The sequence below is a fragment of the Lycorma delicatula genome, chromosome 4 (genome assembly GCF_047948215.1).
Source record: "Lycorma delicatula isolate Av1 chromosome 4, ASM4794821v1, whole genome shotgun sequence".
In the NCBI taxonomy this organism is placed as follows: domain Eukaryota; kingdom Metazoa; phylum Arthropoda; class Insecta; order Hemiptera; family Fulgoridae; genus Lycorma; species Lycorma delicatula.
In genome coordinates, this window is record NC_134458.1 from 70,770,849 (window position 1) to 70,798,129 (window position 27,281).

Sequence of the window (27,281 nt, forward strand, 5' to 3'; positions counted from 1 at the left end):
TCACTTTCAAATGACTTAAAATAACAGTTATTTAAAGCATTTATCAAAAATTAATTTTTCAGATCATAATACATCCCCAAGGTGCAATCAGGTGACCATCAACAAAATAGATCAATAACAATAAAAAAAAAAACAATACTACTACCACTGTTATTATTAAAATACATAGTGTAAAATAATACTCAGTTTTTCATATACTGTCAAGAAAAATTAAATTTACTACAGATATAAATGTCATCTCAAAGGGCATATTGATATCAAAATCATATAAGATATAAAAATGTAAGTTTTCCTGTAATCGGCATTAACAGATCAACAGATTAAAATTTTTTTAATACCTTCGCTTTAAACTGACAAAGAAGCCACATAAAATTCCCTCAATTCATTCCATTTTGCAAATTCATTGCAGGTATTTAAGACCAGCTGTACAAGATATCTGTTTACTATTGTACTTAATAAAATAATTATCATAACACATTTATAGTTTTCTCAAACTAATATTATACATTAAATTATGTTAATTTTAGAGTTAAATATAAATTGTAAGTTAAATTATTAAACTTTAGATGAATTAAATTCTAAAATATCCAAATATATAAATTTAATACAATACATTAATACTGCTGCAGGAAAAAGTACAATTCCCTTAAAAATATTAACATTTACACAAAAAACAAATTTTTCTAATTAAAACTGCTTACTAAACAAATACAAAACACCAACTAAGGAATAAAATACCTACATAATTGTGAAAACTATATATAAATGTAACAAAAAAAAAATAAATGAACAATAGTCTTAAAATGTTAGTTATCAAAAACTTGATACATACCACGATTAAATTACTATAATTTAACAATAAGAAATAGTATAATGAATAAAAGTAATTACCTATAATGAGTTTCTTCCATTTGCATAATTCTGTCTTGAAGGCAAGCAACAGAAACCTCACTAAGACTGCTACTGGAATGTTTATCCCAATCAGGAGTTTCAACTGGATCCTAAATTTTTTTAAATACATACAGAAACTTTATGATACAAATTTAGCTATAAGTTTTTAAATAATCTCAAAAACTATTAATTTATTAAAGTAATTTCAAAATAAAACAATGATAATCTTTAAATACTATATCGAAAATATTGATTTTATTGTAGAAGTAAAACCCATATCTATAATATATACCATTGAAATGGTTAAAATATAATAAATTTGTATTTTAGTATTTGTTATTCTCACTTCTGCATTGTATAAAGGATAATGCATCTAACAATCAGGAAGGAAGATATTACAGCAAATAATCAACACCCTCAGTACAAAATACAAACAGCTAACTCTTTGTTAAACAAAGATCTGTTCAACCAATCAACCCAATCTTAACAATCAAATATTATACAAATAAAAAATTCAAAAGCAATATGAAAAAGAAAATTCCCTTACAACCTGAAACTTTCACAACACCTGGAATATCTTAATATATGAAGTAAGGATGCCAATGGCCTAAGGAAACAAAAGAATTCAGGATATGTTCTTCAAGTGAAAATAAAGAATTTCAATAAGCAATCGCCTAGAAATGCTTCATTTTCAAGTTACAGCATTATTGAGTTTAATGTGAGTGGCTGAAATATTTCTACATCACTTCAAAAGCATTTGTGTATTCTGAACAGACAAGATACTGGTATCACTATGTCAATGACATCATACTCCTGTGCAAAGGAAACATACAATGATGACATAAATTTCTCACATACATTAAAAAACTATAATCTAAGTTAAACTGTACTTTGAAAAATTTCCTGAGCTGGTGAGTACAGAATTTTTTCTAAGTCCCACAGCGTTACTGATTTGGCCGGGGAACTTCTTTTCCTTATAACTCCATATCTGTACCCCCAATCCCAAATCCCTCTTGGATCTACGCGATCCATACCCGACCGCATATTTTACCCCCCATATGAATACATTTTACCACTTAAGGAAAAGATTGCTGCTCAGACTCGTGACGACAAGTTCATTGATAAAGGACTCTCAACCAGGAGGGCGATAGTGCACGTAAAAGATTTGGACGCTGAGGCGACTGAAGAGGAAGTACTGTTGGCCGTGAATAAGAAATTGGGTGGTGACTACTGTGAGGGTTGCCTCATTGAGACCTTTGGCATGCTGTCATCTGCTGAGGCAGCCAAACTGACTGCCGGCTCCTGTATCCTGGTGGGCTGGCAGTCCTGCCGAGGTGATTTGCGGAGGCCTTCTACCCATTGCTACCGATGCTGGGAGGGTGGCCACATCGCCTGTGCAAAGGGCCTGACAGGAGTAATAATTGCTATAATTTCGGTGGTCAGGCTCATCAAAAAGTGAATTGCTCTGCGCCCTCCAGATGTGTTGCTTGTGGTGTGGTCAGACATTGGATTGGGAGTAGGGACTGCCGGCACTCTCGCAAATGAAAATAATGCAGATCAACACCAACAGCAGTACAATAGCTCACGATCTCATTTGGAGGTCAGCGTTAGACGAAGATGTTGATTTCCTTACGGTGTCTGAACCCAATGTGAGAAGAGTGGCTGCACTACCATGGATAGTGGACATAGATTCTGATGCGGCGATTCTCAATGTGTCCGGTAGATATGCGACATCTCGTATTACTAGATGTAATAGTTTTGTGATGGTAGAGCTTGCGGACTTTAGCCTAGTCTCAGGCTACATCTCCCCAAATTCTGGAAATGAGAGGTTTCAGCAATTTATTGATGACTTGGAGACCTGTATACACAGTTCTAGGAAACCTGTGGTACTTACTGAAGATTATAACTCCGAAAGTCGAAAGTTAGGCGGTATGAGATCTACTCCAAGAGGTTACATACTTGCTGCTATGTTTAATGCGGCTGGCCTTGTGACGCATAATATTGGGTCCTCGCCCACCTTCGTTGGGAGGGGGCGAGGCTCGGTTGTGTATGTTACCGCATCCTCTGATGGGATTGCCCATTGGATCAAGGACTGGCGGATTTCTGAGGAAGAGCTGGCGAGTGACCACTTGGCTATTATGTTCACGGTAGAGTGTGGAAAGTCGGGAACTCCTGTCCGTAGTTAAAGGTGGCGGCCCTCAGAACTTCAGGCCAAACATATTGTGGACAGAGTGGCTGATCGGTTGGACCCTGCTTGGACGATCACACCTGAAGGGCTTATGGAGGTACTGTGTGATGAATACAGTCGAGGTGGACGACCTGAGGAGCCGGCAAAGAGAAAAGATGAGATTGCTACCAGGAGAGCAGCTACAATCGCTGCTAGAAGGAAACTTCAGAGAGCAACAAGGAAAGCTTCTAATGATGTAGACGAGTTACTTGTTGCATACCGACAAGCAAGAAAGTCCCTTTGTGCGGCCATTAAGGAGGCCAAGGTGAAAGCCTGGGCGGAGCTGGTAGCAGACCTGGACGTTAATACTTGTGGTGGGGGGGGGGTGCATATAAAATTGTCATGAACAAATTTGGCGCTCCCATACCCCGTCTATCTCAAGAGACAACACTTCGGGTTGTCAAGGAGCTGTTCCCAGTAGCTGAAGGCGCGTGGAATGAGATAGCCCCGGAGCATGAGCAAAGATTCTCCATTGAGGAGCTGAGACTGGTGGCCAAGCGAATTAGTGCAGATAAGAGTCCGAGGTTGGATGAGGTCCCTGGATTGCTCATTAAATTAATGGTGACAAGACATCCTTGGGTCATATTGAGCGCCTATAATACAGCTTTGGAGAGCTGTCGCTTTCCTTCTTGTTGGAAGGAAGTGCGGTTGATCCTGGTGCCAAAGAAAAGAGACATGCTTGGGAGTGGTGTCTCATATCGTCCAATATGCTTGCTCAGCACCATGGGTAAGCTGTTGAAGAGACTGATCGCTGATAGGTTCTGGTGCGAGGTGGAAACGAAGGGTGGGATTTCACCTGATCAATATGGCTTTGTTAGAGGGAAGTCCACAATTGACGCATTGAAACGTGTAACTGAATGGGCTAGAGATCGAAGTAGTGGCCCTGGGCGTCGACGGAGGATCCCATTAGTGGTCCTCCTAGATATCAGGAACGCCTTTGGTAGTCTCCAGTGGCTGACGATTATTGATGTCCTGAGAGAGAAGAATATAAGCGAGTATCTCCTTGGCATAATTAACAGTTACCTACATTGCAGAAGGCTTAAAACCCCCACAGAAGATGGTGAGTTGGTTTTGACGTGTTTAGTGAGGTTCCACAGGTGTCAGTTCTCGACCCACTCCTGTGGGACCTCGCTTTTGAAACTTGAGTTTGATGAGGACGTTGAACTTGTTGCATATGCAGATGATTTGGCCCTCCGCATGGCCGGACACACTGAAGCAGAAGTGGAGGAGGTAGCCAATAATACAGTCTGGCGAATAAGTTGTTGGCTTGAGGTGAGAGGACTACAGTTAGCACCTAATAAAACCTTCGTAGTAGTGTTGGTCAGGAGAAGTTTGCGAGAAATGCAAATTAATGTTGCTGAGACCAGTATTCCCACGTCGGGGTGCGTTAAGTACCTCGGTGTGTGGTTGGAGAGGAGCCGAAAGTACAACGTCCACCTTCAGCAGACCTTGGCATGTGCGGAGACAGTTGTTAATAATCTCAGTAAACCACAGAGGTCCTCGTGCTTCTAGACGACATGTAATACTGACAGTGGCTTCTTCTATCATATTTTATGCCATCCCTGCATGGGTAGAGGCCCTTGAAAAGAAAAGGAATGCAGATAAAGTATCATCACTTCAAAGACGTGCTGCGCTTGAAGATTGCGGCCGCATACCGGACGGTTTCGCGAAACGCTATTGAGGTCATCTCCGGGATTCCCCCAGCGCGGCTGCGTGCACTGATGCTCCGGCGGGTTTATCTTGGTATGACTAAGACTGAGTCTAAGGACTTGCTTCTGGCCGAATGGCAGGAAGCCTGGAACACCTCACCTACAAGTGTATGGACACGTAAATTAATTCCTAGAATAGATGTGTGGGTGCAGAGAGGACTGGGTGAGGTAGGTTTCTATATAACCCAGCTCCTTTCTGGACATGATGAATTTGAAGCCTACCTGCATCAATTTGGCAGGAGAGTGTCTCCTCTACGCAGGTACTGCGATCTTGAGGATACCGTTGAGCACACCATCTACCAATGCCAGCGATGGGATGTGGTAAGACAAGATGTCGGGCTAAGCTAGCTTTCTCTGGAAGAAACAGTTCTGTACATGTTGACAGGAAGAACGGAATGGGACAAGGTAGTACACCTAGCTACTAGAATCCTGAAAACTAAAGCGAGAGAAGCTAGAGAATGGGATAGAGCCTGATTCAGGACCCAGATCAGTAAAAGGACTGAAGATCACCAGCAAGGAATCAGAGTTCCATACACAAGACCTGAGACTCAGGCGAGGAAAGTGACTTGAAGGTGAAGGGGCGAAGGACAGCCCCCTGTGGAGCCGTCGTGCATCTGCACTTGTGCGGATGGGCGACGGTGATGAAGCATGGGTCTCTGGACCCCTGGACCCTAAAGGCATCTCCTGGGCCCGCGCAATGCTTAAACTGCAGGACCGACCCCGGAGGAGGAGAAAAGGTGAGATATGAGTTTTAGTCGGTAGGGAGCAGGTACACATAGGCTTTTAATAACATCTAGCCGAACCCGTGCGAGTCCGACACTCCCCCATTTATGGGGGGTGCATAAATGGCATTTCTCAGACTCATCTAAAACAAAAAAAAATCATGCCTAGTGCTAGACCACTAATATATACCAACCAACAATCATACAACACTACCAACATTTTCAGGAAAGAAGGCTTCTATGTCACTTTTTAAACAACAAAATACACAAGATGAACAGTAACATAACATACATAATAAAGTGCAGTGAGTGTACTAAATATTACATTAGACAAACTGGACAAATATTACTTAGACAAACTAATAACACAAATCAAATATAAATTTGATTGCATAATTAAGGGTATTCTAACATTTTAAGATATTATTGTTAAGCATTAATATGGTAACTCTGCTGAAGAAGATGGTACTAATTAGTTTCAAAAGATTTTTTGAAAGAAAAACCTCCAGTATTTACAACTGAATCATTACATACCTAATAATTTTGAGGTGTAATAATACTTTAAAATTATATTATTGTAAGTAATAACACAGGTTTTGTCATGCTGTTCAATAAAACTACATAAGAACTGTACTAAAACATAGTTATGTAACAGAAAGTTAATAAATCAGTATATTATTTACTAGTTATTTTAAATTTTTAGGGTTACATATGATCATTATAATTTTAAAAATCAACAAAAAGTTTGTTTTGTTATTTCTACTGATAAAATTTTACGATTTTAAAACTTTAAATAAAAAGCATGAAGACAATAGTTAATAATATTTTGTTAAAATTAAACACAAAACTTTCTCTACACATTCAGTTTTAGTATGTATGTTCAGTCATATCCAGTGCCATTTCGAAAGTAAGTTTAAATCAGCTCAATGGATGTCAATATCAATTGATGATACCACTCCCAATCACCCACCAGTAAGAGTGCCAACACGTCTACACTATTGTAATGCTCAACTGCAACCCTTAATTCTAATTTTGATAAATGTGTTTGCTGATTGGAGTAAAACTTCAAAACAAGAAAAACAATTTTAATTAAAAGAGAATCCAATTTGCTACTGTTATATTTGTTGCATAATATGGACTTTTCAACAATTTTTTTTTAAGTAGTTTCACTAACTTACATAATAATAATTTGAGAACCCTGTTAATCATATAAAAATAATTTCATTATGAGTAATCATACTATGAATTATCCTTGCGTTAAAATATCCATTTGTTTTCTATAACACGCGAGGTCTGCAAATAAAGTAATGAGACTAGCTTTTTTGGCAGCCAAAGTAGCAACACTGTAACGTTACTTGTAAACGTATGGTTATATGAACAGCTGATTTGCATTAGGTATTAATATTTTTAGTCTATTGTTGTCATGTGAGATGTAAACAAACGTTTTGTGAAACGAGTTTTTGTTGTGCATTACAAAAATGAGTGATACTAATTATGAGCAATGTTGTGCAATCACATTTTGTGTTTAACTCTGTGAGATGCTACTGAAACTTTTTCAAAACTGAAAAGGGCATATGGAGATAATGCTCGGTCAGGAGCCAAGTTTTTAGGTAGTTTAAAGCATTTTCAGTTGGATGGAAATCAGTTGCGGACGATCCATGCTCTGGAAAACAGTTAACGTCAAAAAGTGACAATGTTAAGCAAATCAGAGACTTGATACGGTACAACTGGCAATTAACTGTCAGAATGATTGCAGAACAATTGAATTTGAACCGCACCACAGTCCATCAAATTTTGACAAACGAATTGGACATGAAAAATGTTTGTGCAAAACTGGTCCCAAAAAACCTCACTGTTGAATAGAAAAATAACAGGGTGGAAGTGTGCCGTGTTCTTCTAAGGCTAATTGGGACTGATCCTGATTTTCTAAAAAATATTATTACTGGTGATGAATCTAACTATGACCCAGAAACAAAACGCCAGACCAAGGAGTGGCACACTTCAAACTCACCACATCATAAAAAAGCAAAAAATGAGCAAATCAAAACTGAAAACCATGCTAATTAGTTTCTTCGATAGTAATAGCATTGTCCATAAGGAGTTTTACAGGACAGACTATAAATCAACATGTTTACCAAGAAATTCTTGAAAGACTGTGGAAAAGAGTTGCCTGCATGAGACCAGCCATCAAAGACAACTGGATGCTGCATCATGACAATGCACCTTGTCACACTGCACTCTCAGTTAATGAGTTTTTAACAACAAAAAACATTCCTGTAGTTCTTCAACCACCTTATTTACCTGACTTGAATCCCTGCAATGTTTTCCTGTTCCCGACTAAAAAAAACACCTCAAAGGACACCATTTTGGAACAGTACTAAACATGAAAAAAAATGTAACCGACCATCTGAAGGATATTTGGTTTCTGAGTTCCAGCACTGCTATAAATGGTGGGAAAACCATTTGAAGTGTTGCGTGGCTTCCCAAGAGAACTGTTTCAAAGGTGATAAGAGTCTATGTATAACAGGATTGAAAATAATAAGTTTTTCTGAACCAGTCTTATTTCTTTATTTACAGTCCTCGTATACTCAATATTACAACAACAAAAAAAAGGAATTTAATAACATTTCTATTTAAATAACAGTTATTTATAAGACAAAGCTACATCTATAAAGTTATTTTTTGTTTCGATTGTCAAGCAAATAAATAAATTAACTTACTCTGTTGCATCCAAATATTTTAGTTTTTCATACACCATAGTTTTATACAATAAAAGAAATATAATTATGCATATCATTCAAATGGAAGATCATGTTTTGTGTAATATTCCTCTATGTTATATTAAATGTTAGTTTTACTAAAAAAAAAAAAAAAAATTTATTAATTTTCAATGATTTTATAATATTACTTCACAAAAAAATATATAGCTTCGGAATAAGATAATATCCAAATATGAAAACTGAATTAATTTATTTTAGCAATTACTTTCTTAATTAAAAGTTGATGAATTAACAGGAAATAAGTGAAATTAATTTAAAAATTACAGAATGCAATGCACTGGACCAAACACAACCATTTCTTCACTTGCTGGCAGTTCAGTGTTACAACATAATACCTGTTCTTTCATCGGCTGAATTATAATTTACTTCTGAGCTAGAAATTTATTAAACATTGCTTCTTGTTGCACTTATTTTTTGAAAGTAACCTATCAATTTAACAAACTTTTTTTAACTATATCAGTCAGACTGAATCGGTTAACAATCTACCATACCTCAAAATATACAAACTATAGAATAGGCAACATTTAGAATAAACACTGCTGGATCTACAATACCAATGACAAGCAATACTGTCATGGTAATATTATATTCTATAACTAACAGACACACACAATTACTGTTGCATGTTTCAGTAAATGATGGCTAACTAAGCAAATGATAATTCAATAAATCTGACCCACCCTCAAGCGACCAAACTCAGATCAGACTCATGCCAAAACATTTAGGGATAATGAAAATAATGTAATGTTTATTAATTGGAAATAAGATAGCCCAAAAGTGACACTAAAGCAGAAAATGAGTTCACACAGCAGCAAAGATGATTCATTATCATCCATGCAGTATTAAGATTGTAACGCAGCAGTATTGCAATCCAAGAGAGAAATAAAAATAAATAACCTCAGGCAACTTTGCTCACCTCAGCAGTGTTAAATGACTTAGAATTCAACACAAGGCTGTTTCAGACATCGTTAAGATCTCATTACATAATATTAATGAGTGCAAGTGAGACCAACAGAGGACATACAGACTAATAAGTATGTAAGCTTCAATAAAGATTTTTAGATATTTACTTATCTAATCAGCACACAGTGGTCCATGTTAGTGACATAGACATTCACAACCGACAAGCAAATGGTGAAGGATTGTACTATGGCTATTCTGGGAGCGGGCGAGGAGGTTAGGCTAACTTCCCTGCGCACTACCTTCAGTGCTACTCAGAAGGCCACCTTGATTATGCCTCTACGTGCAGCCCGGAAACTAATCGAAAAAAGGGTACGCATCGGGTAGGTGCAGTGTCAGGCCATCATATGAGAGGAGGAAATCAGATGCTAAAGGTGCTGGGAGGTCATTTTTCATGCTGATGCTCTGGTACCGACCGTTCTGGCCTGTGCTTCACCTGCAGCAAGCCGGGCACCGGAGACAACAGTGTAGAGAAAGCATCTCTTGTATATGGTGCGGTTCGTAGGACCACAGGTCACTGAATGGCACCTGTACTAAACAAGCATGAGGATACTCCAACTCAATGCTAATTGGTGTCAACAGGTCATCGACAATTCTTGACAGTTGTCCCAGCAGCTTGGAGCTGATTAACTGGCTATCTGTGAGCACAACCCCTGTTGTGCTCACAGATAGCCAGTATATGAGCTCATCACAGATAACTGTTGATGAGCCATTTGTCTCTGGGGACAAATGGCTCATCAACAGTTATCAACTCCTGCCTAGAATATCCAGCGGTGAGCATCTCGCTGGTTGATTCCAGACGGGGCAAGGGCTTTGTATAGGCCAGTCTGGGGGAAGTGGTAATCTTTTCATGCTACCACTCCCCCAATAGTGATATGGAAGTTTATCTGAATTTCCTAAATCTACTGTTTGATCACGTGGCTGGCTTCCAAGGGCGGAGGCTCCTCATTATGGGTGACTTTAATGCCAAATCTTCTAGCCTGGCAGGCATGCAGCGAAATCTCCTTGGTGCTCACCTTAGTTAGCTGGTCAATGCGCATGATCTGATGTGTCAACATTGATGAATATACCTTCTGTAGGAGAAATGCTCAATCCTGCTTAGACTTAACCATCATGAGCTCCTCACTTGTTGATTCCTTTACCTCTTGGCAGACCTTGGATGCGAAGAGTTTAAGTGACCACTTACTTATTCAGATCGAGCTTTCAGGCACCATCCAAGTACCCAAGAGAGTCTCGAAACCTGGCTGCATCAGACTCGAGGAATCCATGGCAGAAAGTCTTACCAGTGTTCGACACCGCGGGTCCTTTCAGAGGTCGTTTTGTAAGAGTGCAAGGGGCTGGGGTTACGGTATCTTGCACTACTAACCACAGTTCATACTGGTGGTCTCCTCAGTTGAAGACGCTTAGGAGATTCCAAGCCCTGCGCCAAGCATACCAGAGAGCAGCCAGACGTGATCAATTAAATTATATCAACTGTGCTCAAGATGAATATATGGCCAGCTGATGTCATTATAAATAAACAAACAAGAGGACCAAAACAAGACGCATGGAGATTACTGTGTAACAAGATTGATCGTAACTTGTAGAGGGATGGCTTCAGAATCATCATGGGGCATCTTGGACATCATCTCCCTTCGCTCACAGCGGTACAAGTGACGGACCTCATGAGTACCTTGCTCTAGAGCAGTCGACCCCCCTTGTGAGGAAATTGTTGCAGACAAGCTTCCTCTTTTTAACTCCATGAACTGCTGCCTTGTGAGGCCAGGCAGAATTCCAGTCTAGGTGGTTGGAATCGTGGCCAGGGTTGCACCCACTCCCATCTTGGATGCGATGAATCATATGTTAGCATATGACTACATACCTCGAGAGTGGAAATTCTCAAGACTCACCTTCATCAAGAAATCTGGTGGCCTTGAGGACCCTGCCTCCTACAGACTGCTGTGCCTGCTTAACAACTTTTCTAAGTTGTTTGAGAGGCTACTGGTCAAGAAGCTACAGCTAGAGTTGGAAGCCAGAGGTGACCTGAATGAAAGACAATATGGATTCAAATCGGGTTGTTCTATGATTGCCGCCAATCACATCATGTGCTTGGCGAAGCGGGCGGCAAACGGAACTTGGCAGTCCAGAAAATTCCTGCGGTGATCCTCCTGGACATCCAAAATGCTTTTAACTCTGAGTTGGATGGCCATTTTTGAGGCGCTTAAGAACAAAGGAATATCACCTTACCTTAGGAGGATATTGCAACGGTATTTTCAACACAGGGAAGTGGTCTATGAGTTGGACAAGCAAAAGATGTTTTTTGATGTTCAATGCGAGGTTCTGCAGGGCTTAGCTGTTGGGCCTACTCTGTGGAGCCTCGTATATAACGGTGTGTTGGGTCTGTCATACCTGGAGGGTGTCTGTCCCATTGCACTTGCCAACGACCTGGCGTTAGTCATTGTCGCCAGGAGTGAGGCAAATGTAGTCATGAAGGTGAATAGAGCAATGGTCATAGCTGACAAGTGGCTTGCAAAACAGGGCCTTAGCTTGGCCCTCTTGAAGACCAAAGTGGTAGTAATGGCTGGCAGAAGGCGGCTGAAGCCGATATGTTTCATGGTTAATGGACATCCTGTGGTTCCTGAGAATGAAGTGAAATATCTGGGATTCTGGCTTGACCAGCAGCGTTCCTTCACAGTACACATTGGTCAAGTCGCTAGGCGGGTGGAGAGGATCGTCCCGGGCCTGAGTAAACTGCTTGGCAACAATGGAGGGCCCAAATCCTCCAAATGCAGGATTTACTCACATGTATATGACTCAATTCTGCTATATGGGATTCCTATTTGGCATAAAGCCTTGAGTGTGGCAAGGAACAGATGCCTGCTGGAAAGTGTCCAGAAACCCATGGTGCTAAGGGTATATTCTGCGTACAGAACTGTCTCTGCAGAGGCAGCATTTATTTTGGCAGGTACACCACCCATCGATCTGCTCACCAAGATGTGATGTGAAACGTATTCCAACACTAATAGAGGAGAGGCATATGACCACCTCCTACAACGATGGTAAGCATGCTGGAATGCGGCCGTGACTGGAGCATGGATTCGTCACCTGATTAGAGAGCTTAGGCCGTGTTTCCTGAGGGGGTTTGGTGAGCTCGGTTACCAGCTCAGTCAATTCTTGACGAGCCACGGCTGTTTCTGTAAGTACCTGCACAGATCGGAAGAAGACTCGTGCATATACTGTGGTGATCTCGATGACACCGAACACACAGTCTTTCACTGTCTGAGATGGAAACCCTAAGAAGCAACCTTCGACACTTAGGTACACTAACACCAGACAGCATCATATGGAAGATGCTACAGGACGAGAGATCCCGAGAATCTATCGCTGGTTTAGTCTGCAGTATTATTCGCTGCAAGGAGACCAAGGTTAGGACCGTAGACTAACCATACAAAGACCTAGAGATATGATCGGCCCCGAGAGATATGATGGTGAGATAGGAGGTTTAGTTGTAGGGCGCAGACACACATACACTTCTTATAACACCTTGCAGAACCTGTTAGCGAGCCCGAAACTTTGCCCATAAATGGGGATCCTCCGACTCACTGGAAAAAAACAACCTTCAGGATGTAAACTGTAACAAAGTGACTTTAATGCAAAATGCATCATAATAGTGTAGTCTTTTGACAGCCATGTAAGTACAAAAATAAAATAGATCTATATAGATATATACAAATATTTATATACAAAATATATATACATATATTTTTTTAAATTACAAAACACTTTTAATACTCTCAACAACCTCTCTTGTTGATACTAGCTCTGCAGGTTTGCAATGTACTTTGAACAAAATTTATTGCTGGCAGTTTTTTTTAATTTGCTATTAAAAAGAGAAACTTTATTGAGAATACAGTTGTAAACTTTACTAAATTTAAAGCATATTCATCAAGTATATTATTGTTGAATATTTTGATTTATGTCATAAAGTGTTTAAAAATGCAATTCTTTTTTTGTCTGATAGTAGAATATCTAAGTAGTTGTTAATACTATGGTCCACCGCACAAAAGAAAACAGCAATTACATTAAATTACATTTTACAAAAAATTTGATGAAAATATTACTGGCCATTTTCACAGTAAAGCAACTTCAATGTTCCACAATGTTGTTACACATTACATTAAAGTAGAAATAAAAATGTATTTAAGACCAACTTTATCTGTAACCTGAAGAACTCAAAATGAAAAGATCACACTAATATATACAGTCGTCAATGAATCGCTTCTATAAACAATAAACGAAAAATAGCAATAACAAAAGGAAAGAATATAGCACACTAACAACATAAATACATTCTTTTAACCAATTATATTTGTTTTTACTTCTGTAATAAGAACTTCAGGAGAGATCTGTGCTATATCAGAAGTTTTATATACAGATCTACATAAATAAAAATGTAAATGTTTGTTTGTTCAAAATCTTAAATCTCTGAAAGTTCTTCACCAATTGCTTTGAAATTTTTACACAATGTTGCATTCGAATACGTACGTGTTTTAATATACCTACTATTTATATACCTAAGATGTCATACCTGTGACAGGTAAAAACATGCTTTTTTTAAAAAAAAAACAGCACTAACTGTTGGATGTAAAAGCACACACGCTATTCTAAATATTTAATGATTCCATTTCAATGTTTCTGATATGTGTGTCCACTATAGACTAAAAAAAACTACTGGACCGATTTAAATGCAGGGAAAAAGGGAGAAAGAGAAAAATCAAAAAAGGTAAAAGGAAGAAGGTAAAAAGAGAAAGGGAAATAATAGAAATGGAAAGGGGGAAGGAAAAAGAAAAGGGAAAAAGAGGATGGGGGAAATGGAAATAGTGGAAAGATAAATCAGGGAAGGGAAGTAGAGGAACAGGGGAAACTGTGAAAGGGGTAGGGAAGGGGAAATGGGGGAGAGAAAATAGGAATATGGTAAAAATGTTAATGGGGACAAGGAAAGGGGAAAAGGGTAGATTTTGTAAGTTCCATAATGTTCATTTTGTTAAAGTTTTATCAAACTTTCAATTGTGTTCGTTTTATATATATACTCCAATCTAGCAACAGATAAGCGTTGCCGGGTCTGCTAGTGATTTAATAAAACTATTATTTACAATAATAAATAAATTTTATAAGAAAACATTTTGATAAAGCAGAATGATGTAAAGATCTCTGTAAAAGTACTTAGCATTGAAAAAAAAACTAAAGCAATGTAAAAAATTAATGTTTTAGATAATTATATACTGCTGCTAGAATGCAATTTGCTAAACTAGTTATAAAATTCAGGACATACAAGTTAGAAATGAGATTAATATTAATTTATGCCATGAATTAAATTTTCTTTTAACTCATAAAAATTAATCACTGTACCTTTCAGAAAAACCTGTTGTACAAAAAACACACTCACAAAGCAAACACAATGCTCAAGATATAAATATACTACACTTAAATTACATTAAATTCTAGACAGTTGGTTATATCTTCAAAGATACAATAAACATCATAAAAACAGCATCCTACACTAGCATAACCAAATTACTTCATACAAAAATCGCAATATAATGACATACAAAACCAAGATATTCTACAAAAAAACATCTGAACACATTTGGCTGAAATTTACACACTAAAATACAGTATACTAAATAAATAAATAAATAATTAAAATTTAATACAATTTTTAACCACATCCTAAAAATGTGTCTTCCTGGCCAAAATAAACCACAAGTAATAATTTCAATTGGAATTGTAGTATAAAACAGGATTAGCGTTACAAAAAAAGACTCTGCAAAAGCAATCAAAATCACTGTGGTGTACATAAAAATGCTCATTAATTTTGATATCATTAAAAAATTAACTTTCATATAGTCCTCACCGTTGACCAACAAAGACATCTTACAAAATTAAAAATGTTATAATACAGGATGTTCAACTTAAAAGAGTCCCCCACCATTCAGTAGTTTATATTAAATACATATTTTTGTTAAAATGCATATATTGATGCGAGATGGTAAAATAATGTGGAAGATGTTGATATACTGGTGGTGGAATGGGGTGGACTGTTTATTGTCTGTACATTTGAGTACTGCCAGTCTGAGTCGAGTACCGGCTTTTGAACAAGATTGCATAATTGTGCGTTATTTGTTAAAATGCGGTTAACTGTTGAAGAATGTGAATTCACGATGGAAACTTATTTAAAGATGAAGTCTCATGTTGTGTGTCTGTGAAAGTTCAAGGAGAAATTTGAAAAGGAAGCCCCAGTGAAAAATTTCATTCAGAAGTTAGTTAAAAACTTTTGTGAAACAGGTTCAGTGTGACACTAGAATTCTGCCAATATGCCAGACACAGGTCAGTTCTAACAATGCAGATCATGCAGGACAACCCATTGCGTTCATCTAGTGGTGAACGTGTCTTCCCAAATCAGCTGATTTGGAAGTCCAGAGTTCCAGCGTTCAAGTCCTAGTAAGTCCTAGTAAAGGCAGTTACTTTTATATGTATTTGAATACTAGATTGTGGATACTGGTGTTCTTTGGTGGTTGAGTTTCAATTAACCACACATCTCAGGAATGGTCGAACTGAGAACGTAAAAAACTACACTTTATTTACACTCGTACATATCATCCATTCATCCTCTGAATGTTAATTCCCAGAGGCTAAACAGGAAAAAGAAAAAAGGTCATGCAGGACATTAAGGCAGAAGTTACAAAATCTCCTCATAAAACTTTGCAGAGACTAAGCCGGGAAAAGAACATTTAACTAAGCTCAGCCAACACTGCAGTGAGGAGAATCCTAAAATGTTATGCTTATTGAATGCAGGTTTTCTATGATCTAACTAATACTGATTATGCTAAAAGGGTTCACTACTGTCAATGATTCAAGAACTTATTAGAGGCACCACTGGCATTTTAATTAAGTATTTTTTCAAAGATGAAGCATGTTTTCACCTTGGTGAGTATGTTAATAGTCAGAACTACCAGATCTGGGGTACTGAAAACCTGCACATTCTCTTTGAATCTCCCCTATACCCACAAAAAATAGGCATATGGTATGTGGTTTCCACGCGACAAATAACAGGACCCTTGTTTTTAAAAAAATAAAAAACTGTGAATGCTGCTGTCTACCAAGAAATTATCCAACAGTTCATAGCCTTACTGCAGAGGACGAGTGTGAATGCCGGTTGCAACAGAACAGTGCCACTTGCCATACAGCTTGCTCTACTAGGGAGAAACTACAGAATTTTTTCAGTGGAAGAATCATTTCTAAAGGATTGTGGCCACCAAGATCCCTGATCTGACTAGTCCAGGCTTATTTCTGTGGGGTTACTTAAGAGGAATTGTTTATAGGTGCAATCCACACACCCTGCAGGAATTTAAGAAAAACATTATCAATGCCATCCAGGATATAGACAGGGTATAGCTAACAAAAGTAGCCAGGAACATGGTCAAACATGTTGACAAGTGCATAGAAGTGGAAGGACATCATTTTCAACAACTTCCATAAATTATTATGTAAGCGTTTGCATAAACTATTATTTATAGACTAGATTAAGTGATGGGGCCTCTTTTAAGTTGAACAATGTAGTTTGATCGACATACCAGGGGTAACTGCTGTTGAGTAGGAAGCATAGTACATGCTGCTGAATTGGAAGTAACATTCAGACCAATTAACTGATGCTGCTCCTTGTAAGCATCTTCATTTAACTGCGACTGAGAACTACTTTGTACTGCTGCTTCATCCTTGGAATGTTCCTGTAAAGAAAATTAAAAAATTAAATTAATTAGTAAGATTAAAGTATATGATGAAAACTTGCAATTAAAAGAAAGTTTTAAATAATGTGTATCATAAGAAATGGATTAAAACACAGTTACGAAAAAAGGCAGAAAAAAATGGCAATGTTTGCACCAAAGAACTGTTGTTTTTTTTTTTTTTTTGTATAAAGGATGCAAAAAGAAAATGCATACCACAAACCAAGCATTTGTATAAAAATAAGAACATGAAAACCAATCTAATCAAGACAATGCAGTTTATATGGTATTAAAAAAGAGACAAATGGTTGATAGGAAGAGTTCTGCAATGCAAGGAAGAAGATTTAATGATAAACAGCTACTTTAAGATTCAATGCATGATTAAATATGACCAATTGATCTTAAATTGTTTTAGATATCTTAAGCAGCATAAAATTGCAAACTATTAAACTGGATTCACAAATTTGTTGTTCGCAAAGAATAAAGGAAATCAGTAAGATGTTGGTATAAATAGTATAATTGCTTATCATATACATTTGGAAATTTTTTTTACCTTTAAGTACTTTACCCATAACTCACAAATATTTTGTGATAAATTTAAGCAAAGTTGCTAAAATCAAGCTCTCACCAAAGTACTATAATTATTACATATGCATACTTCAGAAACAAGAAGTTCCATCATCGTAAAGATAAAATAATCATTGTTTGGAAAATATTCACACTCCCTCCTAAAAAATGTATCATTTAATACATCCAAAATTTTCAATTTTATTACTCAATATTAAGTGTCAAACCCTGAAATCGTTCAAGAAGCCAGTTTTCAAAATTTCACTTCTAATTTTCAGTTCCAGGAAAATATAGCGACTGTTGCTTTCTTTTATATAACTAACTAAACAATTATATAATAATGTTAATAATTTATGAAAAATTATACCACTATATTAAAATAGTAATATTATGCTTTTTTTTGTCTTCAGTCATTTGACTGGTTTGATGCAGCTCTCCAAGATTCCCTACCTAGTCCCCGTCATTTCATTTCGATATACCCCCTACATCCTTCTTTGTTTCACATATTCCAAACAATGCCTGCCTGTCAAATTTTTTCCTTCTACCTGACCCTCCAATATTAAAGCGACTATTCCAGGATGCCTTAATATGTGGCCTATAAGTGTGTCTCTTAACTATATTTTCCAAATGCTTCTTTCTTCATCAATTTGCTGCAACACCTCTTCATTTATCACTTTATCCACCCATCTGATTTTTAACTTTCTCCTATAGCACCACATTTCAAAAGCTTCGAATCTTTTCTTCTCAGGTACTCCAATCATCCAAGTTTCACTTCCACATAAAGCTACGCTCCAAATACACTTTCAAAAATGTTTTCCTGACATTTAAATTAATTTTTTTATAATGCATTAAAAATATTAAACACAATTTACAATATAATGAGGTAAGAAAGAACAATGTAGTGTTTTTGAGGAATTCTTTCACTGTCAACATAAAATTATTTTAAAATACAAACTTGTAATAAAAACAAAGAAAATTAAAATTTCCTATTAAAAACTCAACCAATTGCCCTTTTCCTAACACCCCCTTTTAGCAACAAATTTTTTTTATAATAATTTTAGTGACAAGACTTCTTGAAAATGCTACATTAAGTGTGTTTACTTATTACACTGCATCTGGTGTTCAGTATTTTTAAAACGTAATTATTTCACATATATATGCAAATTAACTGAGTTGCTATTTAGCCTGGAACACAGAATCAAAAATGTAGATTTGATTACATTTTACCTAGGTACTTTTATGTACATGTACATGTACTTTTATGTACATTTTATGTGAATGATAGCTGTGCAATAAAAAGATGCCAGGTCAATCCAGAAATCACATCTGGGACCTTCATTAAATCAATTAGGTCACTCACAATCAAGCTGCCAAGGAAACTGACCTTTCCCATTTAAATCCCTGATGGAAAAAATTTACTCTGATGTTAAGAAAAACTTTCCTAATTTTTTGGGGTGATGAATTTCTTTGGAGAAGACACAATTTTTTTACTACATTTAAACAAATATTTGTTTATTTTGTATACTACATCAGCTATAAAATTAAAATAATTACAAAGATTGTGATATATTCTAAATACACAAATTAAGATATTTGATTTGATGCCACACTAAAGTTTCAAAAAAAAATTATTTTTTTTAAAATGTTAATCTACACACTAGCAAATATCTTCTTTCTTTATAATTACACTTTTAAAATGCTAACATTTTTACTATGAACACCAATACTCGAACTTGTATATTTAATTCAAAATTTCAATATAAGTTAAGGAAAAATATTTGACAAAGACAAATGTGTTGCTATATGGGTGTCCCAGCCAGCTGCAACCAACTTAATTTTAAAAGTTTCTGTTCTGAGCTGAAAGGTAACATATTTCATAAAAATGAACCTATAAGCATCACGACTGCAGAACTCTTTCTTCTCTCATTGAATTTCAAACCTTAGAAAATATCAATAAAAGTAAAAAAATAAGAAAAACGAGCATTTTATTTTTGAATAAAAATTACTGATTTTTATTCACAAATAAAATCTGTCTTTAAGACTCTTTAATGAAGTAGCAAATCAAAGATCTTAATCTATGTATTTAGAATACATTATAATCTTTGTAATTATTTTCATTTTCCAATAAGATTTTGCTCTGTCTGGGCTTTGGAAAGAAAAACTTAGGAATTTGGAAAAACAAAAGGGAATTACAAGTAGGAAGTACCTGAAATAAAGATACACCAATTTGTATGTTCAGTTCATAAGCTGAAACAAGCCAACATTGCCGCTTGTATTAGCCAGACTACAAACATCAACCTCCCACACAAAGTTCTATATCACATGAGCATTAAACTGTCTTCAGTTACTATTTTTTTTTACCTCTATTAGATCAAAATATTTCTAACAAATTTTATTAATGAAATTGTAAATTTACATAATAGTAATCTTTAATAAAATTGATGTCTTGAAATATAATTAAGTAAATATAAAATTTATAAATAGTTTTATGCGTTTTTACCTAATGTAAAATAAAATGTTTTATTTTATATAAATAAATTCAAAAAAGTACTTTATATGAATCTAATATATACAACTAAATTATAAAACAATTTGTCTGTTAAACTCAACAGTTTATATTTACTCAAATTAATTAGAACTAATAAATGTATGCTAGCCAATTTTTCAAAATGTATTTAAAAGAAAGCCAGTTAATCCATTAGATGATCAAATTTTTGCAACACTAACAATAGCAAGACACTATAAACAAAAGTAAGACTAGCCACAGTCTAACAACCATCCCTTAGTTAATTTTCCTTGCATATAACTCTCCATTATGCTATTTTAATTCTTTTACAAATAAACTCTAATTTGTATAAAACTCACACTTTTAAAGTATACATTACGTTACATTTTTAAGTATACTAGTATAAAAATGATTATATGGCTCAAAAATTTTAGCCGCATAATGTGTTGTTAGATGTTTATTTTCAAACTCAAGCATTGAATTTATGTAACTGACATTACTTAAATAATCAAGACTACTGAGCAACTATGCAGACTGTATTTTTATGTGTCATATCATCATCATCATTCACCAAAGGCTACGCCTTGTCGATTTAGCCATGTCACTCTCATCTCCAACTCTCTCTTCAAGTCATTATATGAACCAAGGCCCATCTCTTCTTTAACATTATTGATGATGGTTGCTCTTGGTCTAACTCTAGGTTTTTTACCCAAAACCTTCCCTCAAATTTATTCGTTAAGAACTGGTCATGTCACATTACATGTCCTATCAATTTCGCTCTTCTTCTTCTTCATATAACATTTAGCAAAGACCTCCTCTCACTCACTTCTGCTAACACTTGATCATTTCTTCTCCAATGCACCCAGCTTGTTCTTGTTATTCTCCTCCAAAACCACATTTTTATTGCTTCCAGTCTTCGTTTTTCTGCTTTCCCAAGCATCCATGTTTCACACCAATAAGTTACAACACTCCAGACATAAGTTTTAGCGAACTGTATATTCTTTTTATCCTGGAAAGCTCATTTTGCCAGCGCTATTCTTCTTTTTACTTTTGTGGCACATTTATTATTGCTAGTGACGATGCTTCCCAAATAAGAAAAATTGTCAACCTTCTCTACAACAGTACCGTTTAATTTAATATCAACCTTTGTACCTTCCTTTGTTTTTCCTACAATCATAATCTTTGTCTTCTCCTTATTAATTTTCAGTTTAAGTTTTATTAGTAGTTTAGATACATAATTTAAAAATAATCTCCATTCCTCTTGCTGATTCCATCAGTACCACAATATCATCTGCAAAGCAGATGCAATGTACGGATTTTCCATTAATTCTGTGTCATATAGTAAAGGATAATTTACAAATAACTACGGAAAGAAACTAATTATTAGTTTTACATTATATTTACAATTGTGTATACCAAAACCACAGTCTGTAAAGGCATATTCTGTAAGAGGTATAAAAAAACTATATCTGAAGTGCAAATGAAATAATAATTTTGTTCAGCAAATTATGTTATTATGCAATTTAATTTATACAACAGGATATATTTTTCTTTTGCTTTATTTTCAGTACTTATTTCAAAGTATTTTACTAAAAATCTTTTGCTATTTAACTTTATTCATTTTAAATTACAGTCTTCAAATTAATTCACATATTTGTTTATTAAACGATCTTTAAGTAACAGTAATCACTTCTGGTAACAGTTTCACAATTATTCCACTAAATATTTTTTAACTTTTAAATGTGTTTCATTCATAACAATTCAGTAAAATTCATCATGCAGTAGGCGTACATTTTTCAAATCCTCTTTCAAGAAATTTTATGTGATAATGAAATTGAGCTTTGAAATACCAAATCAGTTTAAAACTCAAACCATTTTTGGAATTCCACTCTTAAAAAAAATGGTCATCATACATCTTTTTTTCTTTCTAATCACCATGTACTCTTTCTTACTTCATCGAGGTGAATTATTTGATATCTATTTAATGAAAATCAAAGCAGCTCTTCCTGAATTACAAGAACACAACCACAGCAGTCTACCTAGAATGTACACATACTACCCACCTCTAACTTGGTGTATAAATACATAAAAAGAAGATAATACTAAATATTAATTAAATAAGTTAATTAATTAGAACATCATTAAAAAAGAAACTTGTATATAATACAATTTTAATGAAAATAATGAAAGGCTTATTTAATTAAAATACTAATATCAATAACCATAATAGATTAAATAAAAAAATACTTAAAAAAAAATTAATACCGGGTTAAATAGTTTTTAAACTTCTTTTGTAAACAGAAAATCTAAAACAAACAGGAATTATAATATTTTCATTTTTTATCATTTTTGGAGAGGAAGCATATACGTTAATATGTTTATCATTAAATAAATACTGTTCAAAAAATTAAGAATAAACATGCTCCATGAAATAAAATCATAAAAGTTATTTACCATATTCTAAATAACTGCACGAAAAAATAATTTTTTTCTACATGCCTAATAGCAATGAAATTCCCATTACGAATGCAATCCACTACCCTCTGCTTTATTATCAACTGGACTTTTAAACTGTTATGGATAATTCTTTTCCAGAAACACTATACATATGTCACAAGAAGAAGGAATATAAGATACATAACTACACTGTACAGAATAAAAATGGTGCAATTAAAGGCTTGAGAATATATCAACATCATTTTAAAATCAAAACAGGAATAAAAAAATAGCATGTAGTCAGCCTTTTTGTATCATTAACTGAACTGGTTTGATGAACTTCTTCATTACTTTCTATTCTACATTAATTTTGGCTGCTTCTTATAGATTCTATACTATGAAACGATCTTAATTCAATCAAAAACAAGATTTTTAATACATTATAATTAACTTCACTTTCTAAATAAAAGGAAATATTCTTCTAGATCTGTTCACAACTACTTCCTCAATAGTGGTGCAGATGGCATTGTTATTGATGGAAATTTTCATGGAGTGGTTAGAAAATCAGTTTGTTACATGGGCAAAGGTGTGTTGTTCATATAGCACACCGTTTTTTTATCAAACCATTTATAGATTTTACACAGTTCAAGTGAGTTAGGTATATGAATTTTATGAAGTAATTGTAAAGTTTTTATATTACAATTTTTTTTTTATATATGTGTTGTTTCTATGACATGGTTACAAAGATTGCATTTAATGTTGTATGTAGCGTTTACATGTATTTTAAACCCGTAGGTAAGTGTGTATCTGTTTTTCCCAATATAGTATTCAGTGAAGTAACTGTAGTTTAAAATAGGAATTCTAACTGCTTTAAAACAAGTGCCATTAACAACAAATGACATGCAATACCAATGACAAGAATCAACATCATACTGTTCAAAAAAGATTCTGGAACCAAATTCCTATAGATTCACTAAATTGATTTATAATGTTTTGTTTTTTTATACAACATTCTGTTTACATTAATTGGTCTCATATAAGTAATGAACAAGAATCAGGAAAAAAAATATGCAATACATTATATTGTAGACCTCTATAACCAGTATCCCACAAAATTCACAATTCTTAATCGGAACAGTATCCTTCATTTTAAAAGTCAAACAAAAAACAATCAATGCATAAAATGTTGGCCAAAAAAAGCAACAAAAAAAATAAAAAGGTATTTTTATCTAAGCCAAACAATATAAAACAGATGAAACAAAAACAGTTTAAACCAGAACATAACCTCAAATCTTTTTAACAAATAAATACTAGGCTTGGGCATATTGAATATCTCTGTAATAAATGAACCAACTTAAATAAACCAAACAATATTGCTATCTACTAATAAATACAATTATTTAGTATCACTAGTTATAATCTAGTGAAATATAAGTGTTGTGTTGCTATCAAAAGTGTTGAGTTTAGTCAATAACACTTTATGATAAATTATAAATAATTAATCATACATTTAATAATCTCAAACAAAAATTAGTCTTTGTATATCCTCTTTTGAATCTATACCCCAGTATATAATTTGTAACCCCCAGTATAAATAAACTTAAGTAAAATATTTTATTCAACTGATACAATTACTAGCAGACTTCTGAATTTAATTTCTTCAATAAAAAAAGTTATACAGAGAACTTTGTTATAGCACTTAAGTTAGTTTTTTCCAGGATAAGATTATGATTATAAATGCTCTTGCACTTGATCTCAAATCTATAAACACACAAAACCTAATATTCATTCAAAACCAATAATCACACTTATACTCTTATCAAGGTATATCTTCTTTTTCTAGCAAATTTAAAACTCATCCTCTGCTAATATGAACAATACATTACAATAAATTCAAAACTTACATTAAAATAAACATCCAAACTCATCTAATACAAACAACAAACCTTTCTACAAACACAAAAATTTTAATTTAAATTCAACCAACAAAGCAAGCCAATATTATAAACAAAACTATTTATTACAAACAGAAATAAAAACATTTATCAACAAACTGTCACTAAAATTCACTATAAAGTAATACACCAACAACATGAAACCGAACATTTAATAAGAAAGAAATTACAGTAATTCACTGTTATTGTAAATATTAGATAGACTAAACCCAAGAAGCAAGTTTCAAAATAACAAATAATACATACTGTGAACATTTTATTATGAAAACCATAAATATAAAATAAATTATAACTACAAAGAAGCCATAAAACCAAAATAAATCTACTTCATTAACCGAGAAAGATTCATCTCAATGCAGAAGCAATAGCTTTAAAACAACAATAATATAGGTTAGGGTTTTAAAAATATTGCACTGACATTATCTCAATCTTAAAAATAGAAAGCTATGTAATGATAAAAACAAATTTGACTCTCTAAGTAAACTAACAACAATAAAAAAATAATAAATAAAAACATAAACAGCCTTTACAAATCAATAAGTAACCTAGTAAAAAATTCTATGAACAAGTGCGACATTAGCCTACTTTAATGTTCAATACTAATAATACTATTAACAACAGATACCTTTTTCATTTTGGCGAGTTCCATTCGTAGGGTTTCAATTTCACACTGACATCGTACAAGCTCTTCCTCCAATTCGGTTTTTTTATCCTGAGCAGCCTGTTCTCGCTGTATTTTAAAGGCATCATCATCCATTTTTTTTAAAGAGTTTGAATCCGCAGCAACACCAGACGGTCGAGGCTTTCGTTTCTGCGGCGATAACGAATTAATTTTGTGATGTTTAGTGTCCAGACTGCAAACAGACGCCGCCGGCCGCATTAAGGATTCGTTATTGTTCGAAACAGCTGATACACCAATATGGCTGCTACTGTTTTCCCCACGGAGTGGACGCTTGACAGTACTAGACGAAGAACCTGCATGTCCTCTACGAAACAAGGATTTAAATTTCATCATTGTAAAAAAAATTATAATGACCAAAACTAAACAAAACTGTAAGAAAAAGCCTTTGAATTCTGCATTTCAACTCGGTAACAGCACAAACATTGGAATGCAATCCGACGCATGAGAAACCAGTTCAACAACAACGAATGACAAAAATAACGCGGTTGTCAAGCCCGACCGCACCTTAGCACACACGCATTGTCATTCAAAAGATATCAGGCGTTATCAGTTTATTCAAACACGAACAGTCAACAAAATTTTCTGAAAGAGAACAATGAAAATCTAAAGTACAAAATAAAACTAACCACGAGTGACCTCATCGTCACATTTTAAACATCCGCAAACTTTTGAAACAAATCCGTTTAACGTTAGATGACAAAAGAATGTTAAATACATACATAAAACCGATTCTTACGGATTAACTGCATTTACCATCTCTGTTTAAATAATTTAATTCTTAAAAACTATTTTTCTATACAACCTTTTCGCACTAAACACAATAAAGCTTATATCTTGACGAAACAGTAATAAAATTACTCAAGACACTAAACGCGGCCGCAGCATCGACTGGCCGAACGAGTAGGGCAAGACCTTACACGCAGCGGCGGCTATAACACACACACACAAGAAGGTGATGATACAGCTGTTCACTGGAAGACAGCGCAGACTAGACACCGTTATCGAAGTTGCTATGTTGCCACATTCATTATTGTGCCAGCCGGTAATCTTATTTGAAGCGCAATCTAACGTGGACAACAATAATTTCAGTTCGGCAGAGATTTTATTCAGTGTTCATAAAGGCAGAGCTGCGTTGCGTTGCGAATAAGTACTAGTGATTTCTATTCGTAGAAATCAGATGAATCTGAACCGGTAACTAAAGAACTCAGATCCCTTACCTAATTAGATTTTGCCTCGACTCCGGACCCATTTATTTATATTTTTTTATTATTTGCCCGTTTGTTTCAAAGTGATTTTTATCTATTGAATCGTTTCAACAAGGAAAAAATTTACATACTCTAACGAGGAGGAAAGTAAAAACACTGATCTCATGACCTCGACCGAACAAGTTTTTAAAATACATAAAACAGTTTTTTTTAATGTTACTACAAATAGTAGTCCTGGAAAAGTAGCTTATAAATAAGTTCTATGACATGACCCAAAAAGAAATTGTGTTTTTAACGGAAAACAGGTAAAAATTTCCCCTACTCCTTCAAAAGTGAGAAAAATCTTTTGGAAGTAGTCACCGGCACAGATCAAGACTACTGTTGTCAACTTCATGTTCCGTTATTTCTGCCTGCATTTTCAAGAGCTGTCGTACACCATTAACAAAAAATATATTTTTTATTTTATTTTTGCGGTTTTTAAAATATTTTCAGGAATGAAATTGAACGTATTAATTTAGATGATAAATTATTTCGCGAAGTTGAATCATAAAACCTAATAAACTTTTAAAATCTGACTGAAGCTACAAGTCAAATTATTTATGCCCGGTAACCTGATGAACAAAGTGATAATTTCGTAAAATTACCTTTTTAGGCCCTCATCTTTGTTGTAATTGGAAAGTATAAAGTTTACTTTTTTCCTTCTGTTTCTATCATCAGTCGTATGACTGACTGGTTGATGCACTTCATCCTTTTTATTCTTTACCATTCCCAGCCTCAAGGTACTTAACACTCTATACCCTCATATATTATCCGTTTCACATATTGTGATCTTTTCATACTGTATAGTTTCTTTGTGTCGTAGCCAGTAAAGTAGAATT

The 27,281-nt window shown here is 34.7% G+C and overlaps 1 protein-coding gene across 1 annotated transcript in view; it reads right to left on the reverse strand.

The window, feature by feature from the left end:
- The window catches only part of spdi (sperm antigen with calponin homology and coiled-coil domains split discs), a 93,823-nt gene extending 67,698 nt beyond the window's left edge, over nt 1-26,125 (reverse strand). The window contains exons 1-3 of the mRNA XM_075363309.1: nt 25,142-26,125; nt 16,903-17,055; nt 892-1,001 (exon numbers count right to left, since the gene is read on the reverse strand). Coding sequence (XP_075219424.1) covers nt 892-1,001; nt 16,903-17,055; nt 25,142-25,531 — 653 coding nt within the window. The 5' untranslated portion in view covers nt 25,532-26,125. The remainder of the gene's footprint in view (nt 1-891; nt 1,002-16,902; nt 17,056-25,141) is intronic.
- Nucleotides 26,126-27,281: the final 1,156 nt, after the last annotated feature.